Genomic DNA, 19,024 nt, shown 5'->3' on the forward strand with positions numbered 1-19,024 from the left:
CGATTCCGGTCAAGGGCATGTACATTGGTTGCGGGCACATCCCCCGTAGGGGATGTGCAGGAGGCAGCTGGCGATATTTCTCTCTCATCGATGTTTCTAGCTCTCTGTCCCTCTCCCTTTCTCTCTGTTAAAAAAATAAATAAATAAAATCAATAAAATATATATATTTTTACATTTTTAAAAGGGGGTTCTTTGGAAAGTAACCTCATACAGTGATAAGATCATAAATTCCTAACTGGGAAGATCTTAATGGGTAATCATGCCCCAGGCATATAACATTTTAGTAAAAGGCTTATCTCTACCTTAAGGCTGTGCATCTAGGTTAACACACCTTTGAAATGCTTCTTTCTACAATGGACCCACCCTCAAGAGAGCTCTTAATCTTATTGTATATTACCCTGTAACCCAGTCTCACCTAGCTTTCTCCTACCTCCATGGAATCTTCCTTACATTTTCTTATTAATTTCAAATACATTAGGGTCGCCAAAGGAGGAACGTACAAGGCCAAAATGGTAAGGGATTATGAATTTATTAGGTCATCTGGATGTAAGATAAGCTGAGCCCAAAATGGATCCAGCGCCTTAGCCGGTTTTGCTCAGTGGATAGAGTGTCGGCCTGTGGACTGAAGGGTCCCTGGCTCAATTCAGGTCAAGAACACAAGCCTGGGTTGTAGGATTGATCCCCAGTAGGAGGCAGTCAATCAATGATTCTCTCTCATCATTGATGTTTCTCTCTCTCTCTCTTTCTTTCTCTCTCTCTCTCTCTCTCTCTCTCTCTCTCTCTCTCTCTCTCTCTCTCTCTCTCCTTTCTTTCCAAAATCAATAAAAAAATTTTAAACAAACAAACAAAAACAAAATGGCCCTAGCACCCAAAGACAGGGAATCAGAGGTTTTTAAAAGACTCCAGGTAGGCTTTTTCTGGGCGAAGAATTCTCTATGGAATGTGGTCTAAGCGACTGGAATGTCCTTGCCTAAAGGTCAGTTCCCAGGGGAAAGTGTATCGATTCAATTATTTGATCAGACCTAACATTCCAGCCTTTTTGTTTTATGGAATATAAAGGAAGGTCGTATTTACTTACTGCTGAGGTGGGAAGTTGAGATCACAGGGGAATGGATTTGATAAGTAGTGTGCTGGACTAGGGGTCACAGCAGCATGATTTCCCCAAGAGACTGGTTGGTGCAGGCTCAAAAATGGTCCTGTTGAGTGACTTAGGAGGTAAAAGATGTTCCTGAGGCTACAGCATCACTCATCTGGTTTTGCTACTTCTCTGGGCCTGGGGCTGAAATACAACTAAAGCCTAGATGTTCTCTTTAGGGAGGAAAAGATTAGGGTTCTTGGTTGCTTGACCAGTTATTTGCTATGGGAAGATAGGTTACCCTGTGGGCGAGGTTCTTGTTTTCCCAGTTTTTCCCCTTGCTAGCCTCCAGAGCTTTCTGGCGAGTTTCTAAACCTGTACCTGGCCTATCATCCTTGCTCTGTGGTCAAAGGGACAATGAGGCCTGGGCCCAAAAGGAAATTATAATGGTCTGTAAGGGGTGGAATTTCCTGAGTTCAGCTTCTGATAGAAGCCACCCTGTTAAGTAATCGTTTTCCATTTTAGTAAAGAAACTGTCCTTTGGGAGGCGGGAGCATGAAAAGGTGCTGAGGTAAGAGCAGTTATTAGAGCATCAAGAGGGTTAGAATGCTGGCCATGGGATCTAAAGGCTCAGTGAGTGGTCCCCTCATTGCATCATAGAGGGGTTTTGCAAGAAGACTAAAGTTGGGAACCCAGAGGCGGAAGTATCCAGATAGCCCAAAATAGGAGCCTATTTCTTATCTGGAGGAGAGGACAGTGATGGAGGAGATAAGGCATTTAGGCCCAAGATAATGGCTCAGTTCTTCAGGGTGAGGCAATTGGGCTTTATGAGGGAATGCCCTAATCGCACACTGAGGTAGAAGGAGAAAAGAATGAATTGGGGTGTTTAGTAAGATGCAGTGTAGATATGAGGTGGCTTATGGCTGTGAGATGAGTCCATCAACTCCCATAATAGAGACTGAGGAGGGGACAAAGGTCCCAGCAAGTTTGGGGAGGGCAGAATATGTGAACCCCAAGTTAATTAAAGAGTGATCAGCTTACCTGCCACCACAATCGTTACCCAAGGCTCTGTCCTGGTGATGTAAATCTGTGGGGCCTTATCGGGGCAACTTCTGTCTTTGATGGCCAGTCCCAGGAGGTCCAAAGTGGATCCAGAGGTTGGCCGTGCTGGACTGGCTGAGGTTCGACTTGGAGGGGCCAGACTATAGTCCTATTTCCAGTTTCCTTCCCTTCCACACCTTGGGTAGGGCCCAGTGGGGGTCTCAGGTTTGAGCAGGACTTTTTCCAGTGTCCTTCTTTTTTGCATTTGAAGCACAGGCTCGGAGGAGGCTTAGCCTCTGACTTACCCTTGGTTGGAGGACCGGCACTTCGTTTGGGGCTCATAAGAGTGATGGCTATGAGCTGGAAGGCCTCCTCTGGACTCAGCCTTGGCCTGATCTCACCTTTGTTTTTTGATTTGGGTCTCCTCACCTCTATTATTAAAGACCTTAGCCCTGACCATTTTGGCTCAGTGGATAGAGTGTCAGCCTGCCGACTGAAGGGTCCAGGGTTCGATTCCAGTCAAGGGCATGTACCTTGGTTGTGGGCACATCCCCAGTAGTGGGTGTGCAGGAGGCAGCTGATTGATGTTTATAGTTCTCTATCCCTCTCCCTTCCTTTCTGTTAAAAAAAAAAAAATCAATAAAATATATTTTTAAACATAAAATAAAGACCGTAAAGGCCAGATCAACAAGGTCTTTTTGAGGGGTTTGCGGACCTGTCTATTTTATTTTGTAATTTGCAACATATGTCAGGAGCTGAATGGGATATCAAATAGATGTTCAGAGGAAGGGTTTCCTCTAGGGAGGTGGAGTCTAAGTTGGTAAATTTCTCCATGAGTTGGGAAAGGAAGAGAGCTGGGTTTTCATCAGAGCCAAGTGACTTAGCTAAATTTGTCATAGTTAGCCACCTATAGGCAGCCTTTTTGAGTCTGGCAATGATACAGATGACCATATGGCTACTGAGCTGACACCCTGGAGAACTGACCTGATAGTCCGATCTCGGTTCAGTTTTGGGGACTGCATCAGCGCCAATCAGGCTGGCCATTGAGTCCTGTCTATAGAGGGCCTTTGGCATGGTCCTGAGCTGCTAGCCAGATGCACGCCTTCCCTTCTGGGTGAGAGAGGATGACAGGATGACTTAGATGTAGCAGGTGAGGTCACAGGACTGGGTCAGGTACTCAGATTCCCTGATAAAGGTGGTCAGATCAGTGGGAAAAGACCTGAGATGCCTCTCAATCTGTGTGAGGTTGGACATGGTAAATGAGATGTGTACCCAGACAGTACCCTCAGTTTCTGCTGCCTCCCTTAGGGGAAGGATGGGCGTGGGAATAGAAGAGGCTGTTGAGGAGGGTGGTCTTTGGGTGGCCCACGAGCAATTAATAGGTGGGAAAAGGCTGTTTTGGAGCTGGAGTTCTTAGGATTTGGGCCTCAGGGGCTGGGGGAGAAAGCAGTTGCTGGTTAGGAGGGGCTGGGTTTTGGGAAACTCCTGCAGGTGAGGGAGGGGATGCATAAGGGGTGGAGGTCAGTTTTCTACTAGTCAAAAGTAGATTCAGAATCAGAAATGTTACAGGTATGAGGTTTTAAGTGAAAGAGAAGGTTCTGATGTGTAGAGAAGGACCGACAGAGAGAGGGTCGAGACCGGAGGTTGCAAAAGGCCTGAATGTAAGGAATCTCTGACCATTTTTCACTGCAGTTACAGAAATTATCTAAGTTGTTCAGTGTGTTAAAATTGAAAGTGTTGTTTCCAGGCCAGTGAGACTTATTACCTAGTTTATGTTGTGGTCAAACAGTGTTACAAAATAAAATGGGCGTAATCTCCTGTGCGTGTGCAAAGGAAGATGGAAAGATAGATACATCATTGATGAGAGAGAATCATTGATCACCTCCCTCCAGCATGCCCCCCACTGGGGATGGATCCCGCAATCTGGGCATGTGCCCTGACTGGGAATTGAACCTTGACCCTTGGTTCATAGATCGATGCTCAAACATTGAATCACATCTGGCTGGCTCAAGCTGAGAGTTGTTGTTTTTTGTTTTGTTTTTTTTAACTTATATCAATAACTTTATTTATAATTTTTTTAATCAATCTTTATTGTTCATATTATTACAAAGGTTCCTCATTTCTTTCCCCCTCCACCAGGTTCCCACCCCACCCTCCACCCCCTCCCCATCCCCCATTGTCCTCATCCATAGGTGCACAGTTTATGTTCAGTCTCTTCCTCCCTTCCTTTCCCCAATAGTAAATCCCTTTTCAGACAGTAAGTCAGTTAATTAGCATTTTCTCATATCAATTATACCTCCACATGCCCAAAGATACACTTCACACAAAACACATTTCCAAATAGGTCAACCAACCTCATCCAGGCCCCGCACAAGGCACTCACAGATCAACACCCCAGCACTATACTAACTCAACATATCCAGATCTAAGCTTTCATCACTTGATTCAGCACACCCTCAAGTTCCCGCAAAAGTTTCCAGCCATGTCTGAGAGGCAGCCTTGGGGTGGGGGCAGGCGAGGAGTGAGCTGTTCCGGGCCTGGCTGCTCTGGGCCTGGCCTCTGTTGCTCTGGTCCGTTCCACAACCAGCTGCTCCGGGTCTGGCCACTGCCGCTCCCGACCTGGTTGTTCCGGGCTTGGCTGCTGCTGCTCCGGGCCTGGCCACACCCAACCCAGCCGCTCCGGGCCTGGCCGCTCCCAGCCTGGCAGCTGCTGCTCCAGGCCTGGCCGCACCCGACCCGGCAGCTCCGGGCCTGGCCACTCCCAGCCTGGCAGCCGCTGCTCCAGACCTGGTAGCACCCAACCCGGCAGCTCCGGGCCTGGCCACTCCCAGCCTGGCAGCCGCTGCTCCGGGCCTGGCTGCACCTGACCCAGCTGCTCCGGGCCTGGCCGCTCCCAGCCTGGCAGCTGCTGCTCTGGGCCTGGCCGCTCCCAAGCTGAGAGTTTTTGATTCACAGACTTTCTGTGCATTTTGGGGAGAATTTTTACCTGACAAAGTCTTTACACAACCTGACAGTGTCTGAGGCCTACCACAAAGCCACCTTCAGTGATTGCTGTAGTCATTAACAGTTAGAGGGTAGCCTTGTCACTCCAGGGAGCCAGCAACCTACTGTTCTCCTCCCTGGATTTTCCAAAAATGCTAACTGGACTTTGTTACCTGACTAGAGTGGTGGGACCCCTTGGCCTGATGAAAACCTTTCATCAACACTCCGTTATATTAAGGGACCCATTACAGTGTTGGGGACAAGAAACGCCTTTACCTTCAAGATTATTTCAGCTGGTCTAATAATAGAAATAGACATGGGACAAATTAGCAAGAGGATCAAATCTAATATATACATATGCATGGAGACTCCGAATGCATGAGAGGTTCAGAGATAGAAAGGGAAAATGTGTGGTACATAAGACATCATGAGCTAGGGATGAGGGAAGATCCCTTGGAAACTTCAGAGGACCAGTGCAGGATGATAAGAAGAGCGGATGTTTAGTAATTAGTTGCGTTGTAGGCAGCGGGAATGGCACCAGGTGTTAAGACCATTGGGGTCAGACTGACCTGGGTTCAGCAACCTTGGTACCTGAGTTTTGAGTAGGAAAGAATTTGGAGGCAAGACTCAAACTATAAGAGAACATTTATTTGTAAAATCACAGAGGTAGAAAACATAATTCCTAGAAAAAAAATGGGCTTAGGAGACAAGTTATAGAGGTAAAGGAAGGGCCTTTGGAGCGTGGCAGTGAGGAAAGTGCAGGCATGTTCCGGGAGGGAGTGCTCTGGGTCCTCCCTCTTAAGGGTTTTAAGGGTAGAGATTTTAGGGAAGGTTCCAGAGGAAGATCTCAATAGAATATTCAGAGCTTTCCAGGTGTCGCCTTTCAGGGTCTAGGTCTCCACTGATTGATTGGTTGGTGCCTTGATTGGTCAGTGCCAGGGCAGAGGGTCATTCATTATCCAATGAGGTCAGCAGTGGTGTAGCTTGTCTGGTTTTGCTGCTTTACTGGACCTGGAGCAAAAATACAACTGATGCCTAGAGGATATCTCTAGAGAAGGTCTAGTTCAAAGGAGGTTATCTCGCCTTGTCAGTGTGGCTCCGTGGCCGAGTGTCAATCTGTGAACTGGGAGGTCATGGTTCGATTCCCAATCAGGGCACATACCTGGGTTTGGGGCTTGATCCCCTGTGGGAGGTGTGGGGAAGGCATCCAATCAATGATTCTTTCTCATTATTGATGTTTCTATCTCTCCTTCTTTGACATAAATAAAAACATATTATATATATATATATATATATATATATATATATATGTGTGTGTGTGTGTGTGTGTGTGTGTGTGTGTGTGTGTATATATATATATATATATATATATATATATATATATATATAAAATTTTTTTAAATAGGTTATTTCTGATAACTCTCATTATGGGCTAGGCCCCTAATTCAAATTCTTCTAGATACGTGGGGCAGACATTTTTCTCTTGAGCCCACAGGGTCTTGGTTGCCTGTAGTTCAAAACAATCCACATACCACAAAGACACATCTTGACACGACTGGTTCTGAATCCCCACAACAGCTTGTAACAGCATTAAAATTATTTTAATTACCCATGACACTTGATGTAAGACAGTCTTTATTCTGGGGACTATTGGGATAGGTGTAAGGACCACTGCAGTAATGCCCTGTAGTGGGGGGGCTCAGATTCTTAAAAAAGTAGAAATTTGTGGCCAAGAAGCAGGGTCGGGGTAAGAGGATAGAATAGTACTCAGAAGAAACATGAAAGGCGTTCTGTCTAAACTGAGCTGACCTCTGAGGATTCCTGCTGAAGGCATTACCCGAGAGAGGGTGGGGATGAGGAATCTGACCAGATATCTAGGGTGATCAGAGAGTGGGAGTTCTGGGTAAACAGACAAGATTCTTGCTAAAACTGGACAATGCAGAGATGAACAGTGATGCCCAAAACTCAGTTTTACTTAAAAAAAAAAAAAATGCCCAGAGAAGCCTGAGTAGAGTTCGGTTCAGGAGACACTTGTCAATGTAAGAACATTTAAACGTGCAGAGAATTTTTATAAGAATTTCTTTGAGTCAAGCTTGCAACTGCCAGGAAGCAAAATAACTCAACATTTTCAGAAAATGACAGTTTTACAGTTTCTTTTTTCTTTAATTTCTTAGTTACTGATGAGAGAGAGAGAGAGAGAGAGAGAGAGAGATTTGATGTTCCACTTATTTATGCATTTATTGGTTGGTTCCTGCATGTGCCCTGAAAAGGGATGGAACCCGAAACCTTGGCATATGGAGATGACATTAACCAACTGAGTTCCCACGTCAGGACTGAGAGTGGTCACTCTTCAGAAGGAGGGTGCATTGCAAAGGTGTCTTAACCCAGATAGATGCACAGAAACAATCAACAGGGCTCAAGACAAGGATGAAACTTTTACTAAAAATGCTATACAGCCCAGCCGGTGGGCAGGGTACATGCCCAGGTTGAGGGCTTGACCCCCAGGGCAGGGCGTGATTCTCTCTCATCATAGATGCTTCTTTCTCTTTCTCCCTCTCCCTCTCTCTCTGAAATCAATAAAAAAAATATTTAAAAAAATGTTATATGCCTGAGGCATGACTACCCACCATGATCTGCCCAGTTAGAAATTTATGATCAAACTACCTGTGAGGTTACTTCCCATAGATCCCACCCCTGCCACCCCCTTTTTTTTTCTTTGTCACAATAGCAGCCCAGCCTTCTCCTAGCAGAATAGAATAGAGCATATTATCAGAGTGAATCTTGATGTTTGTGCCTTTCTCTGGGCTGCAGGCAAAAAAGCGTGAGAAATCCTTGTAGAATAAAATTTAAACCATTTAGCCTGGTGTATGAGGACCTCTGGTTTCATCTCCAACTTTGCCACACAGTTCCTCCCCCAAATAGCAAATGTTTTTAAGAGAACTCATCTCACCCTGGCTGGGTAGCTAAGTTGGTTAGAGCGTGGCCCCAATACCCCAAGGTTGTGGGTTTGATTCCCAATCAGGGCACTTTCCTTCCTCTTCAGTTTTTTTGGACTAGTTTGTTAAGGGTAAATATTAATTCTTCTTAATACTTGGTATAATTTATTTGTGAAGCTATCTAGTCCAGTTTTGTTAGTTGCAAAAAAATTTTTAATAACTGATTCAATGTTATTACTAGTGATTGTTTTGTTCAGATTTTCAGTTTCTTCCTAATTTAGTATTGATCTACACCATTTTATATAAAGGACTTGAGCATCCATTGGCTTTGATATCTGTAACAGGCTCTGGAACCAATTAAGTCCCCTAGGATACCAAGAATAGTTAAGTTTTTGGTGAGTCTAAGGTTACATGTAATTTTGGCTGTCAAAGTCCCTACTTTTTTTTTTTTTTTTTTTTTTTTTTAAATAAGAAAATTCATTTAGAAAGTCAAAGAGCTAGAAGTGAACCATAGAAAAAATGGACCCAGGAAACATGGTACAAAGGCAAAAGAAGGGCCCTTGCAATTTAGGAGAAAGAGGTGAAGGTAATGTGCCTAGGGGCACAGGAAAGGCACCAGTGTGCTCCTGATAGAGCTGTGCCGCCCTGATTTCTTTAACAGAGTGACCCAGCACCCCATCACCATTACTGACCCTGCTCCACTTTCCTCTTCCTGTGCAACACGGATCAAACTTCTGTTCACAGACATACTCTGAGCGCCTGGAAAGGCACCTAGCACTGAGAGCCTAGTAGGTGCTAAGTATGTTTGTTGATGTGGACAGCATCATCTGTTTTTTGGATGAGGAAGCTAAAGCACAGAAAGGCTAAGTTGGCCTGTGATCATCCAGTGAGGAGTCGGGAAGGCAAGATTGAACTCTGGTGCTCTGACTCTTAAACCCCGTGCTTAGCCAAACACAAGAGACATGCAAGTTCTGAGCTGAGATGGGTCAACAATTTGCAGGGCGGTATCTGTTCAGGGTAAGGAGCCGGGCTGGGCAATGGGGATGGACCTGCCGCTGTGTGCTAGCCATCTTTGGGCTCTGCATTTTATGTGCTTTAGGGCTGCACTAGGCAGAAAGAGGAGCACAAATTCCCAACACTCAACAGCTGGTTCCTCAGCCAGTCACAGAACTGGGTGCTCCAGCAGAGGGTCCTGACCTCCAGAGCAGCGCCGCAGGCTGGGCTGTTTGCAGCCTTCCTCCCTGGTTCCTGGTCCCTCCCAAAGGGAACCTCTCCTCCAGGCCATGGCCGCAGTGCTGCTGCTGGTGCTCCTGAGGGGTCTTCCCACTGAGTTCGGGGAGGCTAAACTGGGGTGGCTCCCATTGGTATCTGTAGGCTCCAGGTGAGATCTCTGGGTGACCCTGCCAGTATCTGGCATTTGGTGAACAATCACTGTTCACCAAAAAGTGCTTCAATCCTTTGCTTTGTTCATTTCCTGCTGATGTCAGAGGCCAGGCATTTGACAAATGTGGCTACCAGTAACTTCCACCAGTCAGGGCGGTAACTTGTAATTTAAAGGAAGAAACAGGAGGCTCCAGGCCATGGAATGATGACATGCTGGGCAAAGGTCTGGTGTCCTGGCCCACTCATCTCCCCACCCATTAGCCGGCCATTTTCTTTGAGGGAACTGATTTGTTCTGCTTGCCCTTGAAACAGAGTATGACAGATGCCCTAGCCCCGTGGTGGGCTCTTTGGCCCATTGAGTGTGGCTCTTCCACAAAATACCACAGCCTGGGCAAGTCAATATTTTGAAAAAGTGGCATTAGGAGAAGTTTAAGTTTAAACAATTTGGTTCTCAAAAGAAATTTCAATCATTGTACTGTTGATTTTTGGCTCTGTTGACTAATGAGTTTGCCAACCACTGCTCTAGCCAGTTTGCTCAGTGTATAGAGCATGGGCCTGCTGATTTAAGGGTCCTGAGTTCCATTCCAGGTCAAGGATACATGCCCAGGTTGCTGGCTCTATACCCTGTGAGAGCGTGCAGGAGGCAGCGGATCACTGATTCTTTCTCATCATTGATGTTTCTCTCTCTCTCTCCCTTCCTCTCTGAAATCAATAAAAATATAGGAAAGAGGAAGGAAGGAAGGAAGGAAGGAAGGAAGGAAGGAAGGAAGGAAGGAAGGAAGGAAGGAAGGAAGTTAAGAGTGTCTGACAGAAAGCAGAGGTGTCTGCAGTCAGTGACTCTGGTACATGGAGACTTTTCTCTGCCTTCTGTTCCGTGGGAGAGTTTAACTTTGGTGTGAGGTTCATGGGGGAGAGGTTTGAGACCCGAGGAGCTCTTTCTCTCAAACACGGGAATCTGAAGCTTAAGGATGACCCAGGAAGGTCCCTCCTGACCCTTGCTATGCTCAGCACAGGGTAGTGTTTGGGGGAGCCGAAGGCCGATTCCTGCTTGCGCTTCACTGCCACTTCCAAAGCCTTCTAACCTCTCCCCGCGCCTCGGGCTCCCTGTGAACCAAGAGCCCCAAGCTTCCCCACCCGCTGTGGGTGGGAGATTCCCGGGGCCTCCGCGCACCCCCAGCCCTGTCCTCCAGCGGGCAGCCTTCCTTACACTGAAACTCCGCAAATCTGTTTCACCCCCAGAAGGCGCAAACTGACGCCTGGACCTCCCAAGGCGGAGGAGGCCAAGGGGGTGGGGGAGGGGTCTGCGTCTCCCTCGACCTTCTGGCCTCGGCAGCGGCTGGCTGCAGCTGGCTGAGAACGGGCTCTGGACATCCGGGGGCGGTCACAAGGGATTCCTAAATGGAGCGGCTTCCTCTCCCCATTCCAGCCGGCAGCTTGGCCCCCATCTGCCCTTCCGGGCATCCTCTAGTCCGGGGCCCGGGAGTGGGGAGAGCAGAGAGGATAGCCCGGGAGCCTTCCCGCCCTGCGCGCCCTCGAGCCGGCCGTGTCCTGGGCCCCCGCGTGCGGCGCCGGGGCCGCGGGGAGGCCGGCCGGGCGGCGGGGCCCACGGGGCCCGGACGCGCGAGGAGAGGGGCGGGGCGGCGCGCGGGCCGGGCTGGGGGTGTCGGGTGTCACCCCTGCGCACACCTCGGCCTGGGGGGGAGAGGGGGGGCGGGGAGCGAACCACTGAGACGCCGAGACCTCCGCGGTCCTAGAGTGGAGCAGGAAGTGTCCCAGGGGAGGGAGCCGGAGGGTCCGGCCTTTCCTCTCCTCCGCGTCCGGCGGCTCCAGCGGCGGCCCAGCCTGCGCGGCCGGCTGGCGGGGACGCGGCGCGGCGGTGAGTGCGGCCGGGCCCCTCCGGCCCGCGCGGCGCCCTCCCGCCGCCTCTCCGGCCCCGGGCTCCTCGGACTCGCGGCCCCGCGGCCCCGGACCATCCCCGCGCCCCCATCCCGGCCCCGCGCCCCCGTCCCGGAGCCATCGCCGGGGCTCCGCGGGCGGGGAGACGGGGCGGTATCGCTTTTCAGGCGCCTGCATGCCTCTCTCCCGCTTCCCTCCCAGGTGGGGCCGTGCGTTCCTGGATGAGCGGGAGCCGGGCTTGGCCGCCCAGGGACGGAGTCGGGCCCAGCGGAGAGCCCGCCGCGGGGAGGACGCCGGGAGGCGGCGGCCGGGGAGGATGAGCAGCGGCTGTGGAGCCGGGCGCCGCGGCCGGAGCGATCGGAGTTAGAGCCGGGGAGGAGGTGCGAACCCAGTGAGCGAGCGAGTGAGTGAGGAGCCGGGCTCTGCCCGGGAGGCGCGCGGGTGCGTGCGCGCCGGGAGGGAAGCGGGAGCGGGAGAAGGAGCGGGAGCGGGGAAAAGCGCTTCCCCGGCCTAGAACGCCCTCCCTCTCCGCGCCGCCGGCCCGCGCGGTCCCGCCTCCATCAGCTGCTGTAAGCCCCGCCCCGCCCGCTGCCCGGGAATCCCAGGTCGGTTCATTCATCTGGCAGCACTCCGAGCCTCCTGCCCCAGGTGCCGGCCTGGGTGACAAAGAGGACCGCCCCGGCCTGGTTAGGGCCGGTCCCAGCGCACGCTGAGGGCTGAGGGCTGAGGGCAAGGGGGTGGGGAGGGCCTGGGTACCCCAGGTTGGGGCCGACCTGGGAAGCCAGAGGCCCTGGTGGCTGAGCTCAGGGACTTCGGCGCGGTGGGGCTGGTTCCAGATGCAGGAAGGGCACTGCAGGAAGGTGGCCATGGGCCAGGCTCTAAGGTGCCCAGCCGGACTTGAGTCCTTTTCTGCCAGCCTGTTTTCCATTGGTTTTTCTGACTGCCATTCCGTGGCTTTGCGGTTCCTCTGGTCTTCCCGTGAAATTGGAGTGGGGCCTGCGTGCCACATGGGGCCCGTAGGACCCTCAGCTGTTGGGGGTTAAGGTTGAGCTGGGGCGCTTCATACAATCTGAGTATGGAAGTCCCCTGACTAACCAGTGGTCTCACGGCCTGAGAGAAGGGAAGGGACTTTCTCTGGGTCCCATAGTATCAGAGTAGTGTTTACTCTTTTATTTTTATTTTTTAAATTAGAGAGAGGAAGGGAGAGCTAGAGAGAAATATTGATGAGAGAGAAACATCTATCTAATGCCTCCTGTACGCCCCCTGCTGGGGATCCAGCCTGAAATCAGGCTTGTTCCCTGACCTGGGAATGAGCCTCCTGGTTCATTGGTAGATGCTCAACCATTGAGCCACACCTGCCAGGCAGTACTGGTATTTATAAACACACAGCATTACTTTTCTCCTGGAATCTGGGGTGTGATTATCACTTTTGTCCCATTTTTTGTTGCTTTTTTAATGCTCATCTGAGGATATGTTCTTATTGATGGGTTTGAGAAAGAGAGGAAAAAAGAAACATTGATGAGAGAAACATGGATCAGTTGCCTCACCTACACACCCCATCTGGGGATTGAACCTGCCACCCTTTGGTGTATGGGACTACGCTCCAACCTACTGAGCTGCACTGGCCAGGGCTTGCCTGGGTATCTTCTCGGCCATGTTTACCCTTGTCCCAGTGCAGACTGTGGTCAGGGCTGGGCTGGGCTGGCTGTGTGGACCCAGCTGGCCACCAACAGGGTGGGCTGCCCTCCTCAGCATGCCTTCACGGTTCTTAACTGGAACATCTGTCTTTGTCTTTCCAACTCGTGTTGTAAAGGTCTCAAGGCAGGAGCGGTGACTTTGGCTCAGACACCCCGAGATAGCAGCCTGCCTGGCTCGGCCCTCTTGGGTTTTCTCCGGGAGGATCTGGCCACCGAAGGTACCACGGGGTCTTACTTGCTTCTCTCTCCTGAGCGTAGCCCTGCCATTGCCCTGGGATGCTCGGAATGTCTTTGTCACAGTGAAAGCCACCGCTTTTCTCCCGGACTCCCTGCCTTGTCTGTCAGGGGACCCTGCAATGATGCTGAGGGGGGTGGCAGTGCCCTCTCTCCATTTGTATAAGGACCAGTCACACTGACCCTCCTCACATGTCCTGGGGCTTCTCCCAAGGGCTGGTCTCCGGGCCTTGTCCCTTTCCCCATCACCACCCTCCACACCTACTTACAAGAGACCAGAGTATTGAATCCAGTGATTTCTGTTTGGAAATAGGGTCGTCTTCTGCTGCTGACCCCCATCAAATCCCATCATGCCCACAGCCCTGTGTCCCCGAGTCTTGGCTCCGAAGGAAAGTGAGGAGCCCAGGAAAATGAGGAGCCCACCGGGGGAGAGCCCTGGGCCCCAGGGCGAGCCTCCCAGCCCCGAGTCCTCCCGACGCCTCTTCCGCCGGTTCCGCTACCAGGAGGCGGCGGGCCCCCGGGAGGCCCTCCAGCGCCTCTGGGACCTGTGCCGGGGTTGGCTGTGCCCCGAGCGGCACAGCAAGGAGCAGATCCTGGAGTTGCTGGTGCTGGAGCAATTCCTGGCCATTCTGCCTCGCGAGATCCAGGGCTGGGTGCGCGCCCAGGAGCCGGAGAGCGGGGAGCAGGCGGTGGCTGCTGTGGAGGCGCTGGAAAGGGAGCCGGGGAGACCCTGGCAGTGGGTGAGTGGAGCGGCTGCTCTGGGCTGGCCGGAGGCTGCGGGGAGGAGAGGGTAAGAGTCAGCAGGGTAGAGAGGGGCCACTCCCCTCCCCGCACACACACCTCTTCCGTCCCCTAGCAGGGATGAGGAAGTCTTTCCAGAACTCCTGCTTTGGTGAAGTATATGTGAGTGTTGGTTTCTCAGTAGAGTAGATTATATTCCCTTAAAGGCTCTAACTAGGAAGATAAGTCCTCCCCCTTCACCGCCCTGCCCAAGGCCTGGGCTGAGCTCACTCCGGTGATCTGCTGTGGAGGTGATGGTCAGGAGGCCAAGGGAGGGAGCTTGTACAGCCTCTGGCCCTTGCTGGCTGGAGACCCTCCGTGAGTCCTGAAAAGCTCTCTCTGGGATTGCAGCTCAAGCACTGTGAGGACCCCGTGGTGATTGACGATGGGGATGGCCCTCTGGACCAGGAGCAGGAGCGGCTGCCAGCAGAGGCCCAGAGCCACCTTGCAAAGAGCCAGGAAGCCCAGCCAGTGGCCCTGCCCCAGGGCCCTGGGCTCCCAAGCCGACTGCCAGGCCAGCTCAGCGGGGACCCAGGTAGGGAGTCTGGGGAGGAGGGGGCGGGCTGGCCTTTGTACCCCACCTTGTGCCTTAGAGGTGGCTCTTGACCTCAGTAGTTCTATCTCCTGGGGAGCCATAAACAACGTTCAAGGTCTGAGCTCCTCCCTAGAGTGATTGAATCAGGATTTCCTGAGGGTGTCTGTTCTTTTCATGGTGCCCCGTTCACTCAGAGGGGCCTCTGCCTCCCAGTGCAGACCCTGTTGGAAGGGGCTCTCTTTGAAGCTGCACCATCTTCTCTCTGTGAGGGTGCATTTCTGGGCTTTGTCATTCTGTGGGGACAGCCGGGCACTGTTGGCTGTCCCAGTAGGGCTGTGTGAGGAGCCGAGTGTGACCATATCCCCTTGTCTCCCTGAATTTCTTTCCCAGCAAAAGATCTCAGGCTTCTTATGATGCTGCAAGGAAATACAGAAATACTCTCAGAGGGAACAGGGGTTTGGGGCTTGAGTATCACCTAGTCATGTCTCAATATCTGTACAAAATGTGCTGGTGGCTTCAGGCAGGTGGTTTTGGCACCAGGTACACTTGACATTGAATTCTCTCGCTATAATCCAGGCCATGCTTCTAAACTCTGCAAGCCTCAGTTTCCTGGTCCACCCAAGGGGGGAGATCATTACCCTTATTGGGTTTTGTGGGGTTAAAGGATTATATCCCTTAACATTCTAAACAGGGGGCCTGAGGCAGTCATGATTTTCAGATGAAGTGATCCTATGGGAAGTTGTGCTGTCCTGGGCTTAAGGGCCTCTCTGGTGTGAGGGTTATCTCAGGCAGACTTGCTGCTGCATTGTGCTACAAATAACAGATGAAAGCAGGGAGGTTGCCAGGAGAGAGAGTATTCTTAAGAGAATATTCTGGAGATTCACGGTAGTCCTTAACATTGTAAGTTTTTCAGTTGTTTTTTTTTTAAAAAGCGCATATTAAATTTCTTTAATGGTTAAGCTATATTGACTTCTTTATAAATCAAACTCTTCAGCCTCCCCTTGGTGATAAGTTAAGATAGTTGTGCTAGTTTTTTTAGGACTGTTTGAACAAGGTCCCACAGGCGGGGCAGCTTAAACAACAGACATTTGCTTCCAGTTCTGAGGCTGGAAGATCAAAACCAGGTGTCAGGAGGGCTGGTTCACTGGGGCCTCTCTCCTTGGTGTGTGAATGGCCATCATCTCCCTATGACCTCATGTGTTTGTCCTTTTTGTGTGTCTTAATCGCTCTCTTTTTTATATAAAATTTACGATTTTAACTAAAAAAATTTTTTTTTAATTGATCTTAGGGATGGGGAGAGAGAAACATTGATTGGTTGCCTCCTGCATGCCCTCTACTTGGGATTGAGCCTGCATCCTGGCATGTGCCCTGTCTAGGAATCAAACCCGCCACTTTTTTTTTTCTTCTTTAAATATGTTTTTTATTGATTTCAGAGAGAGAGAGGGAGAGAGAAGAGTTAGAAACATCAATGAAGAGAATCATTGATTGGCTGCCTCCTGCCATGCCCCCTACTGGGGTTCGAGCCCCAACCCTAGCATGTGCCCTGACGGGGAATCAAACTGTGATCTCCTGGTTCATGGATTGATGCTCAACCACTGAGCCACACCAGCCATCAACCTGCCAGGGTTTAATCTCTTCTTATAAGGACATCAGTCATATTGGATTAGGGCCCATCCTAAAAATTTTATGTTAACTTAATTATCTCTTGAAAGACCCCCATCTCCAAATACAGTCACGTTTTGAGGTCATAGGGCTTTGGACTTCAACGTGTGAATTTGGTGGGGACAAAATTTAGTCTACCGACAAGCTTAAGGGAAGCAACCCTTAGTCCAAATAAACAGTGCATGTGCAGGCCGCTTGGGGTATGCAGGTGTGGGTGGCAGGAATGCCCTCAGAAGTCGCTGCCCCAGCCAAAGCTGGTGCTTCTTGAGGAAGTTCAGAGGCAAGCCAGTTACCACTGATGGGATTCTGGTCCAAAGACTCAGCTCCCCCCTTTTCCCTGAGCAATAATAAGTGGACAAAGGAGCCATGATGAAGACCTTAAAGACTTAAAGTGATTTGTCATTGGGATGAGCCGCCAGTAAAAGTAGTTCCTGATCTTGAAATATCTTCCCAAAACGCTAGATCTTATTTAAAGGATAAAGCTTTCCACGGTGATTTGTAAAAGTGTCCGTGTACTCATGTCCCGTGGGAAAGGGAGGGAGAGGCTGTCATTCATCCCCCAGAAGCTGGCAGGTGTGCGAGAGCAGCATGAACCCCCTCACATCCACACCACCTGCTGGAGCTTTCCCCAGCACAGCGAGGACGCTGCCTCCCTCGGGGACCCCCGTGTCCCTGCTGGCTCCGCTGGCCCCTGCTCTGCCTCCTGATCGGGCCCTGGTTCTAAATAGTTACACCGTTCCCTGCTGCGTCCTAGTGAGAGATGCTGGCTCCTGTGCTAGCTCTGAGGCTGATTTAACATGTGACCAGGATCAGCCTTCAAAAGACCGAGAGACGATAGTGCATCTTTCCACGTCTTACTCTGTGAAAGGAGCACCTTTTGAAACATAACTTATTTTCATGTGGCTGCACCCTGGGCCTGGGGCCAGGTATGTGGCGCTGCTCACAAAGCCTGAGCCAGTCAGGGAGAGAAGTCTGTTGGAATACCAACCCCTGCCCCCCAGGCCTCAAAATCAGGCTGAGGGAGGTGGTCCCAGTGCTACACTTTGCACTTTCTAGTGGGCCTAACAAGTGCTTCCTCCCCGGGGAAGGGGGAGGTGTTGGGGGTAACAAAACCTAACAGGGACACAGTCTTCTGGAGTTTACAGTTTATAAACTTCCAGGTGCAGACATTTCTATGATCCTGGAGCCCCACAGTTATCTTCATTGCTGACAGCTCTTACTGATACCTTGACTCGGAGCTCTAACCTCTGTTTTCCCCATATTTCGGATCATGAAGTCGAAGCCCCTGCATCTGTGGGGAGTTACATTGTGACTCGGTGGCAGGGCCAACTCAAGCCCAGGCATTCCCTGTCAAAGTCCCCCTTGTTGTGTTTGAAAGCAAAGTCACAAATCTTGTAGTTTGCCCGAAGTTTTTTCTCTGTGTTATCTTGTAATCCTCCCAGGTAAGAAAAGAGGCACCCTTTTCTCATCTCTTCCAGCTCCTCAGGACCCATCCCTCCTTCAGGAAGTGAGCTCGAGGGATGGACAGCAGATGACCTCTCTCCAGCTGCCCCTGGTGAGTGACTTCTGCAAGAACCTTTGAAAACCCCACTTTGCCTCTCTGTCAGCTGCAGGAAAGCTTTGCCAGGACCCCGGCCAGCGTTCTGTCTGCCACACAGGCTGTTCAGCCCAGCCTAGGAAAAATAAGAGGGCCGATGTGAGTTCATGTGACTTCCATCCGTCCTCCTGCCCCATAGTCCGGGCTGCTCGCTCTGCCGGAAGTGCCGGCACCTTTGGGAGCCTGTGTGGACAACAGATGTCCTGGAGTCCCCCTCTCTCTTCTTCTCGGCATCTTGGTGTCCCCTCCAGTGAAAAGGGGGAGGGGAGATAGAGATTTCTTTGGTACCGTCGCATAGCCATGCGGAGGACTGTTAGGGGGTTTCCACAGAAAGCTTCTTTCTGGGGTGTCCTTCCCAGGTTGGAGCTGTTTTTGGTCTGGCAGGTGTCTTCACTCACCCCTTTCCATCCCAGGTTCTGTCTGGGGCTGTGGTTTCTCGCCACACCCCCTTAGTTTCCCTAATGAACCCTTTCCTTTGGCTGACCTGAAATTCAGTTATTACAAGGATGTTGGTGCTGAAAGGGGGTGAATGCTGTTGTTACTAGTTCTCAGCAGATGGAAGGAAGACTCTCTGGAGGACAGTAGACAGTTTGTTCTCTGCACATCCAAGTAGCAGGACTTGATACGTGGGAGGGGGTTCGGCTCAGGACGAGAGGGAATTGGCTGGGCATGTGGAGTGGGGGGGTTGTCTGTTCCCTTGGAGCTGTACCCCCAGAACACAGCATGTGCTGATAGCTTTGACCAGTACAACTTGCAAAGTGATGCTGCGAATATAGTATGTGTTGAGTGTCGGTTGTTCACCTTTGGATTTAACCAGGTCCCTGTAGATGCCACAGTGAGCAGAAGAGACAGATTCTGATCAATCAGTGCTCTTGATCACTCTGTGGGAGATTGCTTCTGCCCAATGCACTAAGTCACCATCCTGAAGGGCTTATTCTTCAGGGCTTTTTTTTTAAAAAAAATTTTAATTGTAAAATACATACAACAAAATTTACAATTCTAACCATTTTTAATGTACAGTGGTGTTTTTAAATGTTCAGTAATCTTTTTTTTTTTTTAAATATATTTTATTGATTTTGTACAGAGAGGAAGGGAGAGAGAGAGAGTTAGAAACATCGATGAGAGAGAGTCATCGATCAGCTGCCTCTTGCACACCCCCTACTGGGGATATGCCCGCAACCAAGGTACATGCCCTTGACCGGAATC

The 19,024-nt window shown here is 50.6% G+C and overlaps 1 protein-coding gene across 5 annotated transcripts in view; it reads left to right on the forward strand.

Moving 5' to 3' along the window:
• Positions 1 to 10,149: 10,149 nt before the first annotated feature.
• The window catches only part of ZNF496 (zinc finger protein 496), a 36,618-nt gene continuing 27,743 nt past the window's right edge, over positions 10,150 to 19,024 (forward strand). Inside the window, exons 1-6 of one of the 5 annotated variants that reach the window (XM_084885163.1) lie at positions 10,150 to 11,293; positions 11,515 to 11,720; positions 13,127 to 13,228; positions 13,605 to 13,984; positions 14,376 to 14,559; positions 17,700 to 17,776. In XM_084885163.1, coding sequence (XP_084741289.1) covers positions 13,655 to 13,984; positions 14,376 to 14,559; positions 17,700 to 17,776 — 591 coding nt within the window. In that variant the 5' untranslated portion in view covers positions 10,150 to 11,293; positions 11,515 to 11,720; positions 13,127 to 13,228; positions 13,605 to 13,654. Of the gene's footprint in view, positions 11,294 to 11,514; positions 11,721 to 13,126; positions 13,229 to 13,557; positions 13,985 to 14,375; positions 14,560 to 17,699; positions 17,777 to 19,024 lie in introns of those variants that run through there. The other 4 variants (XM_084885164.1, XM_084885161.1, XM_084885162.1 and 1 more) reach the window with 4 other exon arrangements.

This window comes from Pipistrellus hanaki (assembly GCF_964339955.1).
Source record: "Pipistrellus hanaki genome assembly, chromosome: 5".
Lineage (NCBI taxonomy): Eukaryota > Metazoa > Chordata > Mammalia > Chiroptera > Vespertilionidae > Pipistrellus > Pipistrellus hanaki.